The sequence below is a fragment of the Balaenoptera ricei genome, chromosome 18 (genome assembly GCF_028023285.1).
Source record: "Balaenoptera ricei isolate mBalRic1 chromosome 18, mBalRic1.hap2, whole genome shotgun sequence".
NCBI lineage: Eukaryota > Metazoa > Chordata > Mammalia > Artiodactyla > Balaenopteridae > Balaenoptera > Balaenoptera ricei.
In genome coordinates, this window is record NC_082656.1 from 4029114 (window position 1) to 4052474 (window position 23361).

General features: G+C 46.8%; 1 protein-coding gene across 1 annotated transcript in view; it reads left to right on the forward strand.

The window, feature by feature from the left end:
* Positions 1–22467, forward strand: part of LOC132352710 (phospholipid-transporting ATPase IB) — a 441016-nt gene extending 418549 nt beyond the window's left edge. Inside the window, exons 37-38 of the mRNA XM_059903398.1 lie at positions 11259–11350; positions 22077–22467. Of these exons, the coding sequence (XP_059759381.1) occupies positions 11259–11350; positions 22077–22174 (190 nt within the window). The 3' untranslated portion in view covers positions 22175–22467. The remainder of the gene's footprint in view (positions 1–11258; positions 11351–22076) is intronic.
* The last annotated feature ends 894 nt before the right edge of the window (positions 22468–23361 follow it).

Consider the following 23361-nt stretch of genomic DNA (forward strand, 5'->3'; position numbering starts at 1 on the left):
ACACTTAGGATTGCTGTGTGTTCTGGGTAGACTGACCTTTTTGTTATTACATAATGTCTTTCACTGTCTGGTAATTTTTCTTTGCTCTGAAGTCTACTTTATCTGATGTTAATAGTTACTCCTGCTTTCCTTTGGCTAATGTTCATGTGATGTATCTTTTTCCATCCTTTTATTTTCTGTCTTCCTATAGCAATATATTTGAAGTGAATTTCTTGTAGACAGCATATCATATCGCTGGGTCATGTTTTGTGATCCACTGTGCCAGGCTGTGTCTTTTAAGTGGTATATTTAAAGCATTTATATTTAATGTATTATTAATATGTTGGGACTTAGTTTACCATTTTATCTTTTGTTTTCTGTTTGTTCTGTTTTTCATTTCTCTGTTTTCTTTTTTCTTCCTTTTCATGTGTTATGTGCACATATTTTAGGATTCCGTTTTTACTTATCTGTTGTGTTTTTTAGTGTGTCTTACAGCATAGCTTTTTTACTGGTTGTTCTAGGCATTATATTATATATACATAACTAATCACAGTGTACTGGTGCTGTCATATTACCAATTTGAGTGAAATACAGAAACCTTACCTCCTGTTATAGCTCTTAATCCACCCACATTTATAATTTTCTTAAATATTTTCTCTACACATATTTAGACCCACATCAGACAGTATGTAATTTTTGCTTTAACTAGTCAGACTTAATTTGGAGCATTCAAGAGGAAAGGGAAAGCCCATTGTATTTACCCATAGTTTTGCTTACCATGTTCTTTCTTCTTTCCTGATGTTCCAAAAACTCCTTCTTTTATTATTCCCTTTTTGTTTTTAGAACTTCCTTTAGAAATTCTTACAGGGTGGTTTTGATGGTGACAGACTCTCTTAGTTTTCTTTCCATCTGAGAATGTCTTAATGTCTTCTTCATTCCTGAGAGATATTTTTCACTGAGTTGACAGTTTTCTTTCAGCACTTGAAAAATATTATGCCACTTCTGGCCTCAGTAATTTCTGATGAGAAATCCATTGTTGTTCAAATTGGTTTTCCACTATAGGTAAAGTGTCATTTCTTTTTGGCTGCTTTTAAGATCTTTTCTTTGTCTTTAGTTCTTGGAAGTTTAATTACAATCTGTCTTGGCCTGGATTTATCCTAGTTAGGATTCATGTGGCTTCTTGAATCTGTAGGATTAGCTCTCTCACCAAATTTGGGAAGTTTTCACCTTTTAGTACTTGGAGTGCTTTTTCAGCCCCATCCTCTTTATCCTCTCCTTCTGGGACTCTGAAGACATGAATGTTATATTGCCTGTTATATTCCCACAGGTCCCTGAGACTCTGCTAATTTTTCCTTCAGGCTATTTTGTTTCTGTTACTCAGATTGGATCATTGCTACTGTTCTGTCTTCCAGTTACTGATTATTTCCTTTGTCCCCTCTACCCTGCCATCAAGATAGCCCATCCACTAAGCTTTTAATTTCAGTTATTGTATTTAGAGTTCCAAAATTTACAACTGGTTCTTCTTATACCTTCTGTTTCTTTGCTGAGCCTTTCTTTTTTTCCATTTGCTTTTAGCATGTTTGTAATTGCTCACTGAAGCATTTTTATCGTGGCTGTTTTTAAAGTCTTGGCCAGATTATTCCACCATATCTGTTATCTTGATGTTGGCGTCTATTGATTTTTCTTTACATTCAGTTTTAGGTCTTCTTGGTTCTTGGTATAACAGCTTTCAAATAAAACCTGGACATTTGGGTATTATGTTATGTGACTCTGGATTTTACGGCAGGCTCTCTCCTGCTAGGTAGAGGTAATCCAGATCCCCTACTTGGTCTGTGTTGATGCCTGCAGAGTGGGGGTGAGAATTCCTGTTCTTCACGTGGTCTCCACTGACACTGCAGGGGGTGGGGAGGGGTCAGAGGTATGGGTGTGGCCTTGTCCCTACTGAGTAAGGCTGAAAGTCCTGATTCTCCATTAGGCCTCTTCTGATACCACCCCAGTGAGGAGAGGAAGGACAGAAGTCCATTCTCCCCTTGCATCTCCTGACATCTCTGCTGACACCACAGGGTACCAGAGACCTCATTATCAGCTGGCAGGGATGAAAGTCCCAGGTTCCTGTTTGGCCTCCTCTGTCACCACCCCAGTAGGGGCTCTGGGGCGCACCATGTAGCAGCCTTGTGAGGGTGAACATCTAGGCTCCCCATTTGGTCTTTGCTGGCATGGATGGGAGTGGAGCCACAGTTTTTCCTGGGGTGTTGGGCTGGAGTAGAGTGATTATGGTCTGAAAGTTTTTTGTCTTACGAGGCTGCCGCTTTCCTGCTCCTTTGGCTGAAGAGAAGAGGGCTTTCTTCCTGGGCTTTTTTGGCCGCGCCCCTGGGCATTTCTGGGTTGCCAGGCTCTTCCGCTCCAAGTCTGGAATCTACGAGCCAGAAGAAAGCTCGCGTTTCTCATGCTCCAAGGTTCATGGCTGGTCTTCCTTCCTATCTCTGCCTTTCCCGTTCTCCATCTTCACCTTTATATTTGTTTTACATGTAGAGTCCAGGGTTGTCAGCTGTACTTAACAGGAGGAAGACAGAACATACATCTACTCCATCTTGGAAGCAGAAGTCTCTCTGGACAGGAATTTTTTTTTAAGTTTTTTTTTTTTAACCTTTTAAAAGTATATAGATTATAGTAATGCAGTTCTAATTTTCAGGAGAAGCCATTTTGCCAGTTTTACCTAAGTTGCTGTTTCAGGTGAAAGGACAGTGTAGTTGCTGGCTACTAGCTTCTATTTTTTTTTTTTTTTTTTTGGACTTTCCTCCTAACCTCACTGCTCACTGGTTTACTTACATTACCACATCACTAGCAGGCACAGTGGAAAAGGATTACGTGTATCTATCTTTGCTTTTGGATCTTTTCAGTGTCCCCTGCCTCTCTTTTTGTTAAAGTCTTCCTGGGCAGTCCTATCAATCAGCGCAGTTACCTCATACACACCACCTGTGTTCTGAGCCCAGGGATGGTTGTCAACAGACAGATCCCACCTATTTTTGAGGCTGAAGATCTGCTGCTTCCCCTGTCAGAGTCACTGCCTAGTCTGGTGCTACCACTCCTTGGTCTTCTTTTTTGGCAGGAAATCACCCAGTCCACACTGTACGAGAATGAGATTTCTTCCAACACCCAGAATGGTCCCCTTACCCCACTTTCCAAAGCCTTGTCTAGAAGAGAAGAAAATCACTGTGCTAAGACAGGGCTTTCATCCCTCCAGTTCCCAGTTTTGACAGAGGAGACTTGAGGCCAGGGAGGACTACAGGAATCTACCTTTTTATTTTGGGAATGGAATTTGTATTAAATTCGTTAACCTTGAATGCTATCCTGTCCTCAGCCGGACTGTCCTCCAACTGTTCCATGCAATCTGAATTCTTTTCTTAACTAAATACAACGTCCTGTCTCTGTAAAGGCCACGGAGCTGTTTTAATTCTTGCTCACAGCGTTGTCCAGAATTTGGAGGGGGCTTCCCTCCTCTCGAAGAGAATTAGGATGATGTCCCTATTCTGTCATTTTTAAAGAAGAATTTCTCCGGTAAAGAGGAATTTTCTCAGCTACTGTTGGGAGACTGCTGTCCTGAGCTCAGTGCTGGGCAGTGTGGACAGACACAGACACACGGGGCAGGATCCACTGATGGAGACACACAGGGATAAGACAGTGAGTCATGGTCCAAAGCAGCAGTGCAGAGCACAAGTGCGGTTTCGTGTGTGTAACCACGTGCCCTGTTCTCAGCCAGGGCGGACACTGTGAAAACGCAGAGAAGGCATAAGACCTGGTCCCTGTCTGAGGATGAGTCCTCCAGAGGGACACGCAGAGCTGTGTTGGTGTTTCTGGGAATCTCCGCTCACAGGGACTCCTCCCCGCCTGCCCTCCACGGTTCCTGAAGGTTCAGGGGCCCAGGGTGGCATCTCCGGTATGGGCCCCCCCCCCCCCCGTCAATACCTCAGAGGCAACTCAGTGGGAGAATAATTTACTACCATCTAATAGAATAGAATTTATGAAGGGCTCCTACCTCCAGGGTAGAACACCTATCTTATTGGAATCTTAGGCTGGAAAACCTATTCTGATTTGTTTTATTCTTGCTATTTTCCCTCATTACATAACTCAGGCGAGGGTTTTTTTTTTTTTCTCATCCTACAAAGGCCTGGGCAGGTCTGGAATATGATTGAGCCCAAAGTTTCTCATTTCCTAATGTTCAGATTATAATGAGTAACGTAAGTTACCAACTGAGGCTATGAAGTCTCATTCCCTAGGGATCTTTTTCTTTTTTTTAAAGGACTTTCTTTATTTTTGTTTTTTATTTATTTATTTTTGGCTGTGTTGGGTCTTCGTTTCTGTGTGAGGGCTTTCTCTAGTTGCGGCAAGCGGGGGCCACTCTTCATCGCGGTGCGCGGGCCTCTCACTATCGCGGCCTTTCTTGTTGCGGAGCACAGGCTCCAGACGCGCAGGCTCAGTAATTGTGGCTCACGGGCCCAGTTGCTCCGTGGTATGGGGGATCTTCCTGGACCAGGGCTCGAACCCGTGTCCCCTGCATTGGCAGGCAGATTCTCAACCACTACACCGCCAGGGAAGCCCCCTCGGGATCTTTAAAAGTGGGTTAGAGGGTCTTCCCTGGTGGCGCAGTGGTTGAGAATCCGCCTGCCAACACAGGGGACACGGGTTCGAGCCCTGGTCCGGGAAGATCCCCCATACCATGGAGCAACTAAGCCCGTGCGCCACAACTACTGAGCCCACGTGCCACAACTACTGAAGCCCACGCACCTAGAGCCCCTGCTCTGCAACAAGAGAAGCCACTGCAATGAGAAGCCCGTGCACCACAACGAAGAGTAGCCCCCGCTCACCGCAACTAGAGAAAGCCCGCATGCAGCAACGAAGACCCAACGCAGCCAAAAGTAAAATAAATTTATTAAAAAAAAAAAAAGTGGGTTAGAATTTCAGCAGTCTGATAGCCTGGTAGGTGTCTGGCCCTACCTGAAGGAATGGGGATTTTGATTAGCTTTTATCTTGAGGAACCTGTCAGATTTATGTTTTGAGGACCATCCAGCAGTCATTTAAGTTTCTAAAAATACCTATTTGTTTTTGGCTGCTTTGTGGTGTCATCTGTGATTCCTACCAGCTGTAACTACTGACAAGACCAAAAGAAAGATTTGTAATTATTTGCTCTATTCTCCACGTTCTGCTCTGTGCCCGTTACGCGTGTGTGATTTTAGCAGGAACAGCCTCCTGACAGAAATGGGGACGTAAAAGTTTATTATTCTCGCGAATGACGCTTGCCAGCTCTCCGCTCCTCCCTGACGCGGTTCGTTCTTTGAGACAGGAGCGCACCAGACCACCTCCCTGGAGAGGCGCTCGCTTCTCAGCAGAGCCTGCCTTAAGGGGCTGCGTGAGATGGGCTTTCACCACTACCGCTGGGGTTTACCTGCACCTTCCATAGGGGGGGACAGGTCTCAGGCAGCATCCATGCCTCAGCTGGGATGGACAAAGGTCAAAGCGAGCACTGAACTCCATCCCCACCATCGGAGAAATAAACCATGAAGATGACGTCGTTACCAACCATTCAGGTGACGGGAGGGAATTTACCTCCAATTCAGGACCGATTCCTTCTTTTTAATTTTTATTTTTTAAAATTTTATTGAAGTATAGCTGATTTACAATGTTGTGTTAAATTCCGCTGAACAGCAAAGTGATTCAGTTACACATATATATACATTCTTTTTCATAGTCTTTTCCATCATGGTTTATCACAGGATACTAAGTGTAGTTCCCTGTGCTCTACAGTAGGATAAGATTTACCGTTTTGAAGGGTACAGTTCAGTGGCGTTTAGTACCTTCATGATGTTGTGCAATCGTCACCCCTGTCTAGTTCCAGAACGTTTTCGTCTCCCCGAAAGGAAACCTCGGATGCTTCGAGCAGGCCCTGCACTCCCCGGGAACCAATGCTCGTTCTCTGTGTATTTGCCTGTTCCAGACATTTCATATGAATGGAACCGTGCAAGACGCAGCCTACGGCGTTGGCTTCTTTCACTCACCGTAAGGTTCTGAATATTTTCCCGTGTTGTGCATGTGTCAGTACTTTGTTCCTTTCTGTGGCTGAATAATTTTCGATTGTATGGACAGACCACACTTTGTTTATCCATTCAGCAATTGATGTCTGGATTGTTTTCGTCTTTTGGCTATTGTGAACAATGCTGCTCTAGATATTGGTGTACAAGTGTCTGAGTCCACTTTCAGTTCTTTTGGCTAATGTGACCTAGGGGTGGAATTGCTAGGTGAGACAGTAATTCCATGTTGAAGTTACTGAAGAACAGTGGCTGCACCATTTTACAGACCCACCAGTAACGTGCTAGGGTTCCAGTTTCTCCACATCCTCTCCAATACCTGTTATTATCTGTTGTTGTTTCACTTACAGCCATCCTAGTAGATGTTAAGTGCTATTTCTTTGTGGTGTGGTTTTGACCTGCATTTCCCTAATGACTAATGATGTTGAGTATCTTTTCATGTGCTTGTTGGCCATTGTGTTTCTTCTTCGGATAACGTATCCAAATCCTTTGCCTGTTTTTGATTTGGTTTGTCTGTCTTTTTGCTGTTGAGTTGTTGGGATTATTGATATATTCTGAATTCTAGACCCTTCCCAGCTATATGATTTGTAAATACTTTCATTTTATGGTTATCTTTTCCCTTTTTAAAAAATTTTTATTGGAGTGTAGTTGATTTACAATGTTGTGTTAGTTACAGGTGTACAGCAAAGTGAATCAGTTGTACATATATACATATCCATTCGTTTTCAGATTCTTTTCCCATATAGGTTATTACAGAATATTGAGTAGAGTTCCCTGTGTCATACCAGTAAGTCCTTGTTAGTTACCTGTTTTATATATAGTAGTGTGTATATGTCAATCCTAAACTCCTAATTTATCACCTCCCCCCATGTTTCCCCTTTGGTAACCGTAAGTTTGATTTCGAGATCTGTGAGTCTGTTTCTGTTTTGTAAATAAGTTCATTTGTATCATTTTTATTAGATTCCATATATAAGTGATAGCATATGATATTTGTCTTTCTCTGACTTACTTCACTTAGCATGGTAATCTCCAGGTCCATCCATGTTGCTGCAAATGGCATTATTTCGTTCTTTTTATGGCTGAGTATATTCCACTGTGTATATGTACCAATCTTTATCCCCTCCTCTGTCGATGGACATTTAGGTTGCTTCCATGTCTTGGCCACTGTAAACATTGCTGCAATGAACACTGGTGTGTATGCATCTTTTCGAATTATGGTTTTCTTCAGATATATGCCCAGGAGTGGGATTGCTGGATCAAGTGGTACTTCTATACTTAGTTTTTTAAGGAACCTCCATACTGCCCTCCATAATGGTTGTACAAATTTACATTCCCACTGGCAGTATAGGAGGGTTCCCTTTTCTCCACACCCTCTCCAGCATTCATTGCTTGTAGATTTTTTGATGAGGGCCATTCTGACCAGTGTGAGGTGATACCTCATTGTAGTTTTGATTTGCATTTCCCTAATAATTACAGCGATGTTGAGCATCTTTTCATGTGCATTTTGGACCTCTGTCTGTCTTCTTTGGAGAAATGTCTGTTTAGGTGTTCTGCCCATTTTTCTTTTAACATTTTTATTGGAGTATAATTGCTTTACTGCCCATTTTTTGATTAGGTTGTTTGTTCACTTTCTTGATAATGTCTTGATTCACAAAGGTTGTTGATTTTTTTCCTTTTGTTGCCTATGCTTTGAGTGTCATACTTAAGAAACATTGCCAAATTCAAGGTCGTAAACATTTACGTGGTTTTAGCTCTTATATTTTGGGTCTTTCTTTGATCCATTTTGAGCTACTTTTTGTATGTGATTGCAGGTAAGGGGTCAACCTCTTCTTTTGAGTGTGGAAATCCAGTTACTCCAGACCCATATGCTGAACAGACTTTTCTCTCCTCATGAATGGTCTGGGTACCCTAGCCAAAAGTCAGCTGACCATAGACATATGGGTTTATTGCTAGACTCTTAACTACATTACAGTGATTTATGTGTATCCTGATGCCAGCACCACACTATTTTTATTACTGTACTTTTATATTAAATCTTGAAATCAGGAAGTATAAGTCCTATAATTGTGTTGTTCTTTTTCCAGGATTGTTGTGGCTATCTGGGGTCCCTTGTAATTCCCTATGAATCATAGGATAAATATTTGTTTCTGCAAAAAAAAAGACTGTTGGAATCTTGCCTAATTGCTTCGGTTAGCACTTCTAGTAAATTCGTTGAGTAGAAGTGGTAAAAGCAGGCATCCTTGTCTTGTTCCTGATCATAGAGAGAGACAGTCAGAGAGAGAGAGCTTTCAGTTTGTCACCATTGAGTATGTCAGTTGTGGGTTTTTCATAAATGCTCTGTTATGTGGAGGAACTTCCCTTCCCATCTTAATTTGCTGAGTATTTTTATTATGAAAGGGTGTTGGATTTGTCAAATGATTTTTCTGTGTTAATTTAGATGATCATTGATATTCTTCTTTCATTCTGTTAATGTGGTGTATTATATTAATTGCTTTTTGTATGTTGAATCACCCTTGCATTACTGGGATAAATCCCATTTGGTAAGGTTGTGTAATCCTTTCATTATACTGCTGAATTCAGTTTGTAGTATTTTGTCAAGAGTTCTTTTATAAAACCCAAATCTCATTTCCCTGTGCTAATTTGTTCTTTTTTTTCTTTTCTTCTCATTAACCAGAATTAACCAAAGTAAATATTGTGTTTCTTCACTTTTTCCTATGTCTTTGTGAGTAGATGGCTTTCAAACCATCTACAGATAATAGAATGCTATAAATGGTACATGTTATTCTTATACCCCTTTCTAGCTTCAGCTTTTCCAACACTCACAGGACATGGTGTACAGGACATGGTGCAAGAGTACAAGTGGAGGCTATATCTGAGTGTGTGGAAGTTGTAATAGCCATGTACCTTGATTAACGCACCCGGGTGAAGACCACAATGCCTCGTGATGCCCAGATTCTCTGGAGACGGTGGTAACACAGGGAAGAGGTAGCTGCCCTGTGTACCCACCCCCCCCCCCCCCGCGACCCCAGCTCTGTCCTGCGCTGGGAGGGGACTTGCCCTCGCGTGTGGACGTCCCAGTCCACACGTCCCGTGCTACAACCACCCTCTGGCCCCCCAACAGGCCTCGCAGCGTGGACCCCAGCTACTTCTAGGGAGACGGAGCTAGCGAGGGGGTCAGGTTGGCCTTGGATGCCAGCTTGGGCAGGAACTTCTAAGGTCTCGCGTACTTGCGCTGGGGGCAGGTGTGGGCTCTTGGTGGACATGTCTCCTTGGCCCCATGTCCCCCTTCCCACGTGGGAGGAAGGGCTGCAGGACACAGCAGGGTCAAAGGGTGGTGCTGTCGTTGGCTAAAGCTGAGCAGGTTGGTGGACGTTCACTGTGCTGGTTTCTGTGTGTTTGATATTTCATTATAAAAAAAGAGACCAGGATGCGTGGTTTCAGAGAGCCCTTCCCTTCTGTGAGGTTCTCACGAGCCCCATCGCTAGGAGGACCTTCTGGACCTGAAACGTCGGAGGGTCCAGGAGAGGCGGGGGGGAGCGCCCAGTGTGTCCCCTCAGTTCCTGGGGCGATAATGCCTTCATCTCACCAAGGTCCCAGCGGGGAGGGCCTCAGGCGGCCCCTCTCCCCCGGGCTCGGAGCCGCCTGGCAGTGCGGGTCACCCAGGGGGGGCGGCTGAGAGCAGCCAGCTCGGGAGCCGCGGGCGTCAGGCGGCCACACGAGAACAGCGCATCTGCTCATCCCTGCGGCTCAGAAGGCCCAGGGCGCTTAATGTGGCCCCTGCAAGGAAAGATGAGAGGGAAGGGAGAGGCGGCGTGAGGGGACAGAAAAAGTGTGTGTTCTCAGCAGCCATCAGACATCTTCCCAAGGCGGGTAGGCTGGGGCTTGCCCTGAGCTGGTGATGAATTCAACCTTGTTCTTTCAGCCAAGATGATCGGAAACTGCTCTCTTGCAGAAACCCAAGAGCACAGTGAGCTTCAGCTCACAGGACTGTGGAGAGTAGCCGGGCCGTGCTCCCCCTGCAAAGGCCCTGGGGGAGCGTGAAGTGGACCCTGGGCTCAGGCCTGGACGGGCTGGGGGGAGGGGCTCTGGACCACAAGCCACTGCAGCTCTTCCAACTTCTGCGTCCTCAAGTTCCCACAGACAGCAGGCTGGGGACGTACGCGTTGCCATGGCAAAGTGCTGCACATCAGGTGGCTTAAACAACAGAGGTGTATTTTCTCATGGTTCTGGAGGTCAGAAGTTCCGGAGCAAAGGTGTTACAGGGCTGCTTCCTTCCGAGGCCTCCCTCCTCTGCTTGCAGGTGAAGGCCGTCTTCTCCCTGTGTTCTCACATGGTCGTCCCTCAGTGTGTGTGTGTCTTCATCTCCTCTCCTCATAAGCACCCCAGTTAGACTGGATTAGGGCCAACCCAATGACCTCATGTGAACTTTATCAGATCTTTAAAGGCCGCATCTCGTAATCCAGCCCCATCCTGAGATCCTGGAGGGGCACAGTTCAGCCGTTACAGAGGGTGCCGGCCAACGCTGTACACTGCAGTCTGCTGGGGGCAAGCCCGGTGACAACCCCGGCAGCAGGAAATCAGGGCCATTTTCGAGCATTTCCCAACCCCCCACCTTTGGTTGGTATTGTAAAGCCCAGCTGTCCTCTAGGGAGAACCTCCGTATTGCCCCAGAGCAGCGGCAGCCTTGGAGGAGGGATCGTTTCAGGACAGGCAGGAAGAACGCCTAATCCTTGTGTTTTCAAAGAAAACTCACCTTGGTTTTCATTGTGGTTCAAAGTAAGCATCAGGTTCTGCCGAAGGAAGCTGTCTCCGGCCGGGTCCTGGGGCACCCAGGCGAGGCTCCAGGCCTGGGGGCGGGTGGAAGGGAAGCTTTCCGTTCACCGGAGCAACGGCTCACTCCTTGCCCGGGAGGCAGGGGCCCTGGTCCCCTTCCGTCAGGAGGCAGGTGGGGCTCCGAGGGTCGCGTAGGGACGGGCTGCGCGCAGCGCGGTTTTCAGAGGAGGGAGCCGCTCTCGCGGCGTCCAGGCAGCATCTGCTGTAAACAGAGGGGCAGCTGGCGGAACGGGACGTTCTCCTTGACGTGGGGCAGCCTTTTCCCGGTCTGTTTCGCCTTACGACCTGAGGCCATTCTTCCTCTGAGCACCTTCGAGAGGTGTCCGCGTGGCCGGAGACTGACCGTGTGTGATGTGCCCCCAGGACCAACGAGCGAGACCGGCTGCTCAAGAGGCTGGGCAGGAAGACGCCGCCCACCCACGTCCGGGGCGGTTCCCTCCAGCAGTCAGTGCCACGTGAGTAGCCCGCCGGCCCGTGGCGCGGGCCACTGCCAGGCTCTACACGCGGAAGTGAAATGGTGTATCTGGCCCCAGGCAGGTGCAGCCGGAGGGTAGGCGATTCCCCGGGATCCAATCAAATGTCTGAAAGACGCGACCCGTAAACGTCAGATCTGATGTGGTTCAGCTCCTGTGGCAGCCTCCCCATCAGATTCCTTCTAAGATTGAAGTGATGCTACTTTTACATGGTTCCCCCCACAGTAGCCCTACGCTACTGGCATATTAATCACAACAATGGCAATCACCGGGGGAAAGTCTCTGTGGTCTTCCCAGGAAGGCTGTGCCCCGCCCCGCCCCTGCAGCTGGAGGCCAGGCCCGGTTTCTGCCAAGCGGGGTCTGTGGGGATGCGTCAGAGGCCAGAGGAGCGGTGGGGGGGGGGGGGGGGGCACACCAGATGGAGCGCGGGGAGGGGGTGGGCTCACCTGCAGTCCAGCCCCTGGGCTGCCAGGCAGGCGAGCGTGTTGCAGCCGAGTGCAGGGGCCCCTGCGCGGGCGGCCTCCCTTCCCCAGCTGAGGCCCCGGCTCCTGCCTCATCCCCACCTGCACTCCCATCTCTTCAACTGACGCCCCACTTCTGCTCTCCCTTCTCTCCTGAGTTGAGAAAGAAACAAGGGCTAGAAAGTGAAGCATCACTGCATCCTTAGGACAGGTACTGGAGGATCTCTGCCCAGCTCAGCTGAGCTCCGTCCCCGCACCGTGAACAGATCTTTGCAGACTTTCTCAACAGAGGGAAGGAAAGGAACAGGTGGGACGTCATGGCCGTCAGTGACCACCCCCGCCTGGACATCCCCGTGGGAGAAGGGGCTGCAGCAGCTCCCTGCAGGGCCCACATGCCCTGCATTCTCTGAGGCTTCTCTGCCCCAAGACACCTGGCCGAGCCTCAGGTCGGCGCAGTAAGTGGCCCCGCAGAGCCCAGGGCCCAGCCACGGCCTCTGACCCTCGAGAGAGGTTGAGTCCAGAGGAGGCTGGGTGGCGGGGTCCCAGCCACGAGGTCCGGGGCTCCACCTCAGAGCCGGGCTGCCTGCGGTCCTGTCCCCAGCTCTGCCGCTTTGTGACCTTAGGTAAGTTAACCCCTCTGTTCCTACACCTTTAGAACAGATGACGTGAGAACCTCCCTGGGGTTATTGGGAGGATTCACTGAGACTGTACACATAAAGTGCCTGGAACAGAGCCTGACAGCATGGAGTCCAAATGTTAGGTATTACTTGTCTTTTCTGCCACTAATTGAATAACTTTAGGCCACTTACTTACAGATTTCTCTAAACGTCTGTTTTCTCCTCTGAGGAGAAAAATACAATCACATACATCTTACACAGCCTGTGAGGCTTCACGGTGATGGGCACAGAGAACATGAGTGCTGGTTCCCTAAACGCAGGGCTCGTGTCGTGCGGCGTCCGACCAGAGAAAGAATAGACACTGAGAGCAAAGACGGCGCGAGAGCTTTCGTGGGAGTGCCATAAAGGGTCTTAAAACTACTACAAAACGTTTTATGAACTCTCAGTATTTTGAAGGACCAAAACAAAATTCTGATGAACAAATACAAAAAATAGGCAAGCTGCTAAAATCACACCACATTTTAAAGACACTCAGCAACTAGGAGTAGGACCCTAATGGATACCAGGGTGTTTCATTCACGGACCACCAGAGAAGGCCATCAAGCACTGGGAGGGGCTCCTGGCCTCTGCGTGTCTCCGGCCTCAGTCTTCCCAGGAAACCGGAAGGAAAAGCCCTAGTCTTGGAGCACTTGTTCTGATGGACCACCCGCACACAGTATTAGCAACTGAGCTCATTGTTTCCTACACGGTCTAATTTCCTTACCATCCACATGGTGTTCCCAATTTCCATTGCTATTAGGAGTCTTTTTCCAGACAGGAAATAGCTACTTTCATTAAGATGTTATGAGAGCTCAGATTCAAAACAATGCTACTTCAGGGAAGTAAGTTTTATTCCAAAATAATGGGGAAAAAAATGACCTGATTTTATGGACTTCACCAAACGTTCTACCAGAGGAAGACAAAACAAATAAGAAATGCACCTGCCCTTCCACCTACCCGAATCCTATCGCCAGATCCTGGCCGTGGCTGAGCATTTAGGAAGGTCTGGTCCATTGAGTGCTTTCTCCAGGCCCCCATCATTCCTTCCTAGCTGTCAGGACTTCCTGAAGATGAATGACTGTGGGAAATGCTAAGAGCCAGGTGCTCCCTCTGAGTGTGGATGCAAATAATGGCAGTTAAATGTCCATCAGGCAGGAGCTAGTGAACGGATGGTGTGTCTTTGTCAGGCTGGGCAGGCAGAGGCTGGCTGGGTGATTACAGGCCCTGTCGTCCTGCTCTAACCCCTACCAGGCTTCGTTTCTAAGAGGAAAATATTTATCTGAATCACAGAGATGCCCGTGCTCCCAGGACCACCCTATCGGGCCACTCTCCTTTCTTTCTTGAACTCAAAGTCCACTTAAGCTCAGTAGAGACTAAGAACGTCCTGGTGCCCATTTTGGAAACATGATGGTGGATGCACCCAAGGCAGCTAGCTGGTGGAGAAGCCCTCTGGTAGTGGCCTCTGGGCACTCTGCTGACCCTGGGAGAAGAGATTTGCTATCGAACCAGAAGCTTCCCTCTGCTGTCCCTTATGACAGTTGCCTAGAAACCCCTCCCACCCCAGAGGGGCTGAGTTATCCCACTGGACGGCCCTTGTGCCCATGAGACAAACAGGAGCTGCGGAGACCACTGCAGCTGGCGTCCCGCAGGTACAGGCGGATCTGAGTAGAAAACAACAAATAAAGACAGGGTGGTTGCCCCTTCCACCTGAACAGGGGTAGACAATTCCAGATGCTTTTCCCAAAAGGACAGTCCCAAACAATGTTCATGTTTACGTCTCAGCAAGTCCCCTTCATTCCTTCCCCTGCACCACCCCCCCCAGAAAAAACACATTAAAAAGCAGGTAGCAATTGCTCTGTTTGGGCTGACTGTCAAGACAGGCTCCTTCGTCCCTGGCCTGGAATAGAGGCCTCCTCTCCGGGCGCCAAGTGTAGAATTAGCCCCGACCACAGGAGAGGGCTCTGTGGCCTGGGCGTCACCAGCCAAGGAACCATGCTGGCGCCCATGTGGTGGATAGGAGCTGGGAGGGCCTGGGCCTGGGCCTGGGCCTGGCCCAGTCCAGCCCATTCATTTTACAGAAAAGTAAACCAAGAAGACGGAGAGCTTAAAGGGCCCCGGTTCTGTGGCCAAGTCACAGCCAAGCGAGGATTGGAACGAGCGCTTCTCTCCGGCGCCTCGGCCCCGGGCTCGGCTCTACCGTGAAAGCAGGGCGGGGACGGCCAGCTCGGGACAGACAGCCCCGCGGTCACCTACCTCCCTGGGGAGGGAAGAGCAGCTACACGGTGTCCCCATCTCTCGGGGTCAGGGCCCCTCCCGCAGGGAAGCGTCCCCCTGGGTGGCAGGCCCACCACCCAGCAGCACGGGGGATCCGAGCACAGCTCTGGGGCCGGCTCGGGAAACAACCGACATGTCTAGAAACATCCCCTGCGGGAGGCGGGAAGGTGGGTGCCGTCCAGAGCCCAGCCTTGCTGCTGGGGGAGACGGTGCTACCCGCTCCATTTGCTCTGAAATGGCCAGGCAGAGGCAGCTGGTCTGGTACGTCGCGGCAGCCAAGACACGGCGCAAAGAGCACACTGGGGCCTGGACAGCGGGCTGCAGTGCCCGCGGCCACACGGGTTTCAGGAGGTTTCCTCGTCCATCACCTCCGACCCACAGCTCATAGGCGAGAGGAGGCGTTTCCTCTTCAGATCCCAGGCAGCCCCCGAGGCTGGGAGACCCAGCACAGCCTCCTGGTAGGAAGCAGTGGGCCGTGAGGAAGCCCAGGAGCGCCAGGGCCACCCAGGGCAGGATGAGCCGCCTGCCCGCGCCGGCTGGAGGGGCTCACGCTGCCCTCGGGCTGCTGTCCCGGGGTGGGGCCTTTGGGTTGTGGGTTTGGTCTTGTTAGAAATGCAGGTGAGCAGCTCGACCGACGTCCCATGGGGGCACCTCTGTTCTCGCTTTGCGTTCACTCCCACCTGCTCCCCGCTGCCCAGCCGTGTCCTCAGCGGCTCCCAGGCCCCCTCTGCAGCCCAGCCCACACCTCCTGCCTCGCAGGGTGGCCCTCCTGAGCCCCGGGGTCCTCTCAGGCTGAAAGGCATGCTCTCGGGAAGAGCTGGCCACCCGGCCGGCCAGCCCTGGGGGGGGATGGAGACTCGGGTTACAGTGTGATCAGAGCAGGAAGTCACTTCCTCTCCTCCATCCCCACGAGGACTTTTTTATACATTGCTACTGTATGTCTCTATAGTCCAGAAACTTTCCTTTTTAAGCCAAATGTCTGAGTAAAGTAAGAATCCAGGATGAAGGGTCACAAGATGGCAGAGTAGAAGAACATGAGCTCACCTCTTCTTAGAGAAACATCAAAATCACAACTAACTGCTGAACAACATCAACAAAAAAACGCTGGAACCTACCAGAAAAGACACCCTACATCCAAAAGCAAAGAAGCCGCCACAAACAAGACAGTAGGAGGGGAGAAATCATGATAAAATCAAATACCATACCCACCGGGTAGGCAGCCCACAAACTGGAAAATAATTATACCACAAGTTCTCCCACAGGAGTGAAAGTTCTGAACCTGAGAAAGTATTTGAAGAGCTAATAGCTGAAAACTTCCCTAACATGGGAAAGGAAACAGTCACCCAAGTCCAGGAAGCACAGAGAGTCCTAGGGACAATAAACCCAAGGAGGAACATGCCAAGACACAAACTGACAAAAACCATAGACAAAGAAAAAAAAGCGGCAAGACAGAACCAACAAGTAATGTACAAGGGAACTCTCCCCTAAAGTTATAAGCTGATTTCTCAACAGAAACTCTGCAGGCCAGAAGGGAGTGGCATGATATATTTAAAGTGATGAAAGGCAAGAAACTAAACTAAAAATACTCTACCCAGCAAGGCTCTCATTCAGATTTGATAGAAAAATCAAAAGCTTTACAGACAAGCAAAAGCTAAGAGAATGCAGCACCACCAGGCCAGCTTTGCAACAAATGCTAAAGGAACTTCTCTAGGCAGCAAAGAAAAGGCCACAACTAGAAAACATGAAAATTATGAACAGAACAGCTCACGAGTAAACGCAAACATACAGTAGAGGTAAGAAATTGCACACAAATATGATATCAAAACCAGCAATCATGAGAAGAGTGGAGCACAATTGCAGGATATTGGAAATGCGTTTGAAATTAAAAGACCAGCAATTTAAAACAATCTTGTTTATATACAGACTGCTATATCAAAACCTCATGGTAACTGCAAACCAAAAACCTACAATAGATACACACACAAAAAAGGAAAAGGAATCCAAACACAACACTAAAGTTAGTCATCAAATCACAAGAGAAGAGAACAAAAGAGGAAGGGAAGAAAAAAGACCTACAAAAATCCAAAACAATTAACAAAATGGCAGTAAGAACATACATATCAATAATTACCTTAAAGGTAAATGGATTAAATGCTCCAACCAAAAGACAAAGGCTGGGTAAATGGATACAAAAACAAGACCCATACATACGCTGTATACAGGAAGCCCACTTCAGATCTAGGGACACATACAGACTGAAAGCAAGGGGATGGAAAAAGACGTTCCATGCAAATGGAAATCAAAAGAAAGCTGGAAATAGCAATACTCATATCAGACAAAATAGACTTTAAAATAAAGACTGTTACAAGAGACAAAGAAGGACATTACATAATGATCAAAGGATCGATCCAAGAAGAAGATATAACAATTGTAAATATATATGCACCCAACATAGGGGCGCCTCAACATATAAGGCAAATACTAACTGCCATAAAAAGAGAAATCAACAGTAACACAATAATAGTGGGGGACTTTAGCACACCACGTTCATCAATGAACAGATCAGACAGAAAGTCAAAAAGGAAACACAGGCCTTAAATGACACATTAGACCAAATGGACTTAATTGATATTTATAGAGCATTCCATCCAAAAGCAGCAGAATACACATTATTCTCAAGTGCACATGGAACATTCTCCAGGACTGATCACATGCTGGGCCACAAAGCAAGCCTCGGTAAATTTAAGAAAATTGAAATCGTATCAAGCATCTTTTCCGACCACACCACTATGAGATTAGAAATAAACTACAAGGAAAAAAACTATAAAAAACACAAACACGTGGAGGCTAAATAATATACTACTGAACAACCAATGGATCACTGAAGAAACAAAAGAGTAAATCAAAAAATATCTAGAGACAAATGAAAATGAAAGCACAATGATCCAAAACCTATGGGACACGGCAAAAGCAGTCCTAAGTGGGAAGTTTATTGCAATTACAATCTTACCTCAGGAAACAAGAAAAATCTCAAATAAACAACCTAACCTTATACCTAAAGCAACTAGAGAAAGAACAAACAAAACCCAAAGTTAGCAGAAGGAAAAAAATTATAAAGGTCAGAACAGAAATAAATGAAATGGAGACAAAGAAAACAACAGAAAAGATCAATGAAACTAAAAGCTGGTTTTTTGAAAAGATAAAATTGATAAACCTTTAGACCCATCAAGAAGAAGAGGGAGAGGGCTCAAATCAATAAAATCAGAAATGAAAAAGGAGAAGTTACAACAGGCACCACAGAAATACAAAGGATCATGAGACTACTACAAGCAACTGTATGCCAATAAAATGGACAACCTGGAAGAAATGGGCAAATTCTTAGAAAGGTACAATCTCCCGAGACTGAACCAGGAAGAAATAGAAAATATGAACAGACCAATCACAAGTACTGAAATTGAAACTGTGATTAAAAAAAACTCCCAACAAACAAAAGTTGAGGACCAAGTGGCTTCACAGGTGAATCCTATCAAACATTTAGAGAAGAGTCAATACCTAGCCTTCTGAAACTATTCCAAAAAATTGCAGAGGAATGAAAACTCCCAAACTCATTCTATGAGGCCACCATCATCCTGATACCAAAACCCTGACAAAGATACCACAAAACAAGAAAATTACAGGCCAATATCACTGATGAACATAGACACAAAAATCCTCAACAAACTACTAGCAATCCAAATCCAACAATGCATTAAAAGGATCATACACCATGATCAAGTGGGATTTATCCCAGGGATGCAAGGATTTTTCATTACCCACAAATCAATCAGTGTGATACATCACATCAATAAATTGAAGAATAAAAACCATGTGATCATCTCAATAGATGCAGAAAAATCTTTTGACAAAATTCAGCACTCTGATAAAAACTCTCCAGAAAGTGGGCAAAGAGGGAACCTACCTCAGCATAATAAAGGCCATATATGACAGCCCTACAGCTAACATCATACTCAATGGTGAAAAGCTGAAAGCATTTCCTCTAAGATCAGGAACAAGACATGGATGTCCAGTCTCACCGCTTTTATTCAACATAGTTTTGGAAGTTCTAGCCATGGCAATCAGAGAAAAAAAGGAAATAAAGGTAATCCAAATTGGAAAAGAAGTAAAACTGTCACTGTTTGCAGATGACATGATACCATTGGGTTGGCCAAAAACTTCGTTTGGGTGTTTTCATAACATCCTATGGAAAGACCCAAACGAATTTTTTGGCAAACCCAATGCATATAGAAAATCCTAAAGATGCAACCAGAAAATTACTAGAGTTCATCAATGAATTTGGTAAAGTTGCAAGAGAAATTAAAGAAACAATCCCATTTACCATCACATCAAAAAGAATAAAATGCCTACAAATAAACCTACCTAAGGAGGCAAAAGACCTGTACTCCAAAAACTGTAAGAAGAAAGAAATCAAAGATGACACAAACAGATGGAAAGATATACCATATTCTTGGATTGGGAGAATCAATATTGTCAAAACGACTATACTACCCCAAGGCAATCTACAGATTCAGTGCAACCTCTATCAAATTACCAGTGGCATTTTGCACAGACCTAGAACAAAAAAAATCTTAAAATTTGTATGGAGACACAAAAGAACCCGAATAGCCGAAGCAATCTTGAGAAAGAAAAACAGAGCTGGAGGGATCAGGCTCCCTGACTTCAGACTATACTACAAAGCTACAATCATCAAAACTGTGGTACTAGTACAGAGATAGAAATATAGATCAATGGAACAGGATAGAAAGCCCAGAAATAAACCCACACACCTATGGTCAATTAATCTATGACAAAGGAGGCAAGACTACACAATAGAGAAGACAGTCTCTTCAATAAATGGTACTAGGAAAACTGGACAGCTACATACAAAAAAAAAAAATTAGAACATTTTTTAACACCATACACAAAAATAAACTCAAAATGGATTAAAGACCTAAATGTAAGACCAGATACCATAAAATTCTTAGAGGAAAACATAGGCAGAACACTCTTTGATATAAATTGCATCAGTATCTTTTTTGATACATTTCCTAGAGTAATGGAAATAAAAACGAAAATAAACCAATGGGACCTAATTAAACTCAAAAGCTTTTGACAGCAAAGGAAACCGCAAACAAAAGAAAAAACAGCCATCAGAATGGGAGAAAATACTTGCAAATGATGCAACCGACAAGGGGTTAATATCCAAAATTTATAAACATCTCATATGGCTCAATATCAAAAAGACAAACAACCCAATCAGAAAATAGGTAGAAGACCTAAATAGGCATTTCTTGAAAGAAGACATACACACGGCCAAGAGGCACATGAGAAAATGCTCAACGTCGTTAATTAGAGAAATGCAAATCAAAACTACAATGAGATATCACCTCACACCAGTCAGAATGGCCATCATCAAAAAAGTCTGCAAACGAGAAATACTGGAGAGGGTACAGAGAAAAGGGAACCCTCGTACACTGTCGGTGGGAATGTAAGTTGGTGCAGCCACTACAGAGAACAGTGTGGAGGTTCCTTAAGAAGCTAAAAACAGAGCTACCCTATGATCCAGCAATCCCACTCCTGGGCATAATATCTGGAGAAAAACATGGTTCAAAAGGATACATGCACCCCAATGTTCATTGCAGCAATGTTTACAATAGCCAGGTCATGGAAGCAACCTAAATGTCCACTGACAGATGAACGGATAAAGAAGATGTGGTACATATAGACAATGGAATATTACAAGGCCATTAAAAAGAATGAAATAATGCCATTTGCAGCAACATGGATGGACCTGGAGATTATCATACTAAGTGAAGTAAGTCAGCCAAAGACAAATATCACACGATATCACTTATATGCAGGATCTAAAAAAATGGTACAAATGACCGTACTTACAAAACAGAAACAGACTCACAGACTTAGAGAGTGAACTTATGGAACCAGGGGTGAGGGGGTGTAGGGACAGATTAGGAGTTAGGGACTGACATGTCACACTGCTCTATTTAAAACAGATAACCAACAAGGACATAGCACAGGGAACTCTGCTCAATACTCTGTAATAACCTAAATGGGAAAAGAATTTGAAAAAGAATAGGTACATGTATAACTGTATCACTTTGCTGTACACCTGAAATTAACACAACATTGTTAATCAGCTATACTCCAATATATCAATAAAATTAAAAAAAAAAAAAAAGAATCCAGGATGATACATGGGCAAAATTTCTGATTTCTTCTCCTTTAAAGGCTATGACGAACTAACAGCTCCAGTAACAGTCATAAATATGCACAGACAAGAGGCAGGCTGTTGCCTGTGATGTCTTTTGCTCAGAAGGTCGAATCCAGCTGCGGAACATTTCCATACCCCTGACCCAGAAGGGTCGGTCAACAGAGAGGGACTCCTGCAAATGTCCCTCCTGTGGGAAGGACCAGTTAGGAGGGACAGCCCTGCCTTGGTCTGTGAATGCTAACCCCGTCTCAGAACCTCAGGACGGAGCTGCAGGAGAGCGCCGGCCCTTGGGCAAGTCATGACATCACCTTGTGCCTCAGTTTCCCCACCTGTGACATGGGAAGAACTCTCACCCATCTCATAGGGCTGTCGGGAGGAAGAACTGAGCTATGTGTGCGTAGTACATATAACAGTGCCTGAGACACAGAGCATTCGATAACTGTCTGCTATTGTTACCGGCATCATTATTGGAAATGATTGTAAAAAGCAGTCTTTCTGTAGCCACTGGGCCAATCATTAAATTCCTCTTGACTTTATCTAGTGATCTTTTTCTTTCTTTACCCAAAAGTAAACCCGCTGTAATGTATTACTGGTCCAAATCCATATGATTTCAGTGAGGCAAGCTCCCAGCACTGTGCACTTTGCCAGCCTTTACTGTTAGCATGTGCCTATTTACCTGGCATGTTTACAGCTTCATAAATTACCGACTGGCCTGCAGCTTCAGGTGGATTGGGACATTTCCGGCGCAGAATGACTTTGCCTTTCCCCTTGACTGGTGGTGGGGAAGTGCAGCCATGGACCAGTGACCCACTGATTATGCTGCACAGGCAGAAATGGGAGGCCACCCCTCTGAGCCCTGCCCATCCCACCAGCACAGAACCACTCGGCCTCTGCCCACTCTTGGCCACCCGCCCCTTCAAGGGGGTCACAGGCCTCTGGACCCCCATCCAAGGCTACGGAGGCCAGTGTGTAGAAGCTCGGCGGCAGCCCCCCCCAGAAGCAGCTTCTCCTAGTCGTCCCTCTTACCCAGGCCCTCTGTGCTCCTCTTCCAGATGGATACGCCTTCTCGCAGGAGGAGCACGGAGCCGTGACTCAGGAAGAAATAGTTCGCGCCTACGACACCACCAAACAGAAATCCAGGAAGAAGTAAGACGTGGTCTCCCGATGGAGCCTCAGAAAGAGATGCGTTTGCTGCACCCAGTGTTAACACGTGTTTGTCAGAAGAGACGGGTGTCAGTGGCCAAAACACCGGAAACACATCCCGTGGCCTTAGCCCACCCGTTAGTTCTCGATGCCCTCGCAAACCTGGACACGGGCCGCAGGGGAAGCCACTTTCCCCCTTCCCACTCGTCCATCCGCAGTGCTTGGCCTGACTTTTGTTTACGCTGTTCCAAAGCATTCAACTGTGCCCTGTGAGGTGTGAAATTAAAAACATTATGTTCCACCAGTATTTCAACATCAGTCCCGGCGGTTCTGGGAGAAGACAGAGTGGGTTTCATGGTGCATGAGAAACCCACCTGGTGGGGCTGCAGCGGGCACGCCGACTTCCTGTGTTGTCAACGCACAGATTCGGTCCGCGGTCAGCGTGTAAACCTCACCGGAGGCAAGCTGCCAGCTTGCTTTGTTTCCCCCCTTTGTTTGTATGAAGTTGGCATAAGCGTCCTGATTGCAGTGAAATCACAAACATAGGTATCTGGGTGGTACACCTGAGAACGACTATGGGAACCTCAGTCACATTCCCAGCAGGGCGGGCCCGTCGGGGTCCCCATGGTCCCTGCACCCTTGCTGCCCGGGCGCCCCGCGCTCAGACCTGCTGCATGGCTCTTCCCACGCTTGGCGCGCGGCGGCAGTGGGCACCCGCCCAGACCCCCGCCCTCCCTGCTTCTCCCCAGATTCAGATATGGATGCGAGAAACCCCTTCCTCCATAACTAGCGAAACATAGCGATTCGCGTAGATTCTAAGTGTCTGTTCTATCTGCCTCTTTCTGACGACAGGGGTGCCTGCAGGTCAGGGCAATGGTGGAGCCGCTGCGGCCCTGCCCGCCCTGGACAGGCTCTCAAAACTCATTTCCCGGCCTCCAGACCCCTGGACCTGGGCACCTGCTTAAATTAGAACCCACGCTTGTTCTCTTGGGCGCTCAGAGCACATTTTGCCTTTTGAGTGAATTCATAGCACATCTCCCCAGCGAAGGAGTACACCTGTCACTCCACAATCGGAGCCAATGAGTAACCCAGTGGGGAGAGGGAGGGCCCCCGAGGCTGCTGAGGAAGACGACCGTTGGAGGGAAGCAAGGGCACGGAGACACTTTTCCTGCAAATCTCAGTAGAAATTTCTGA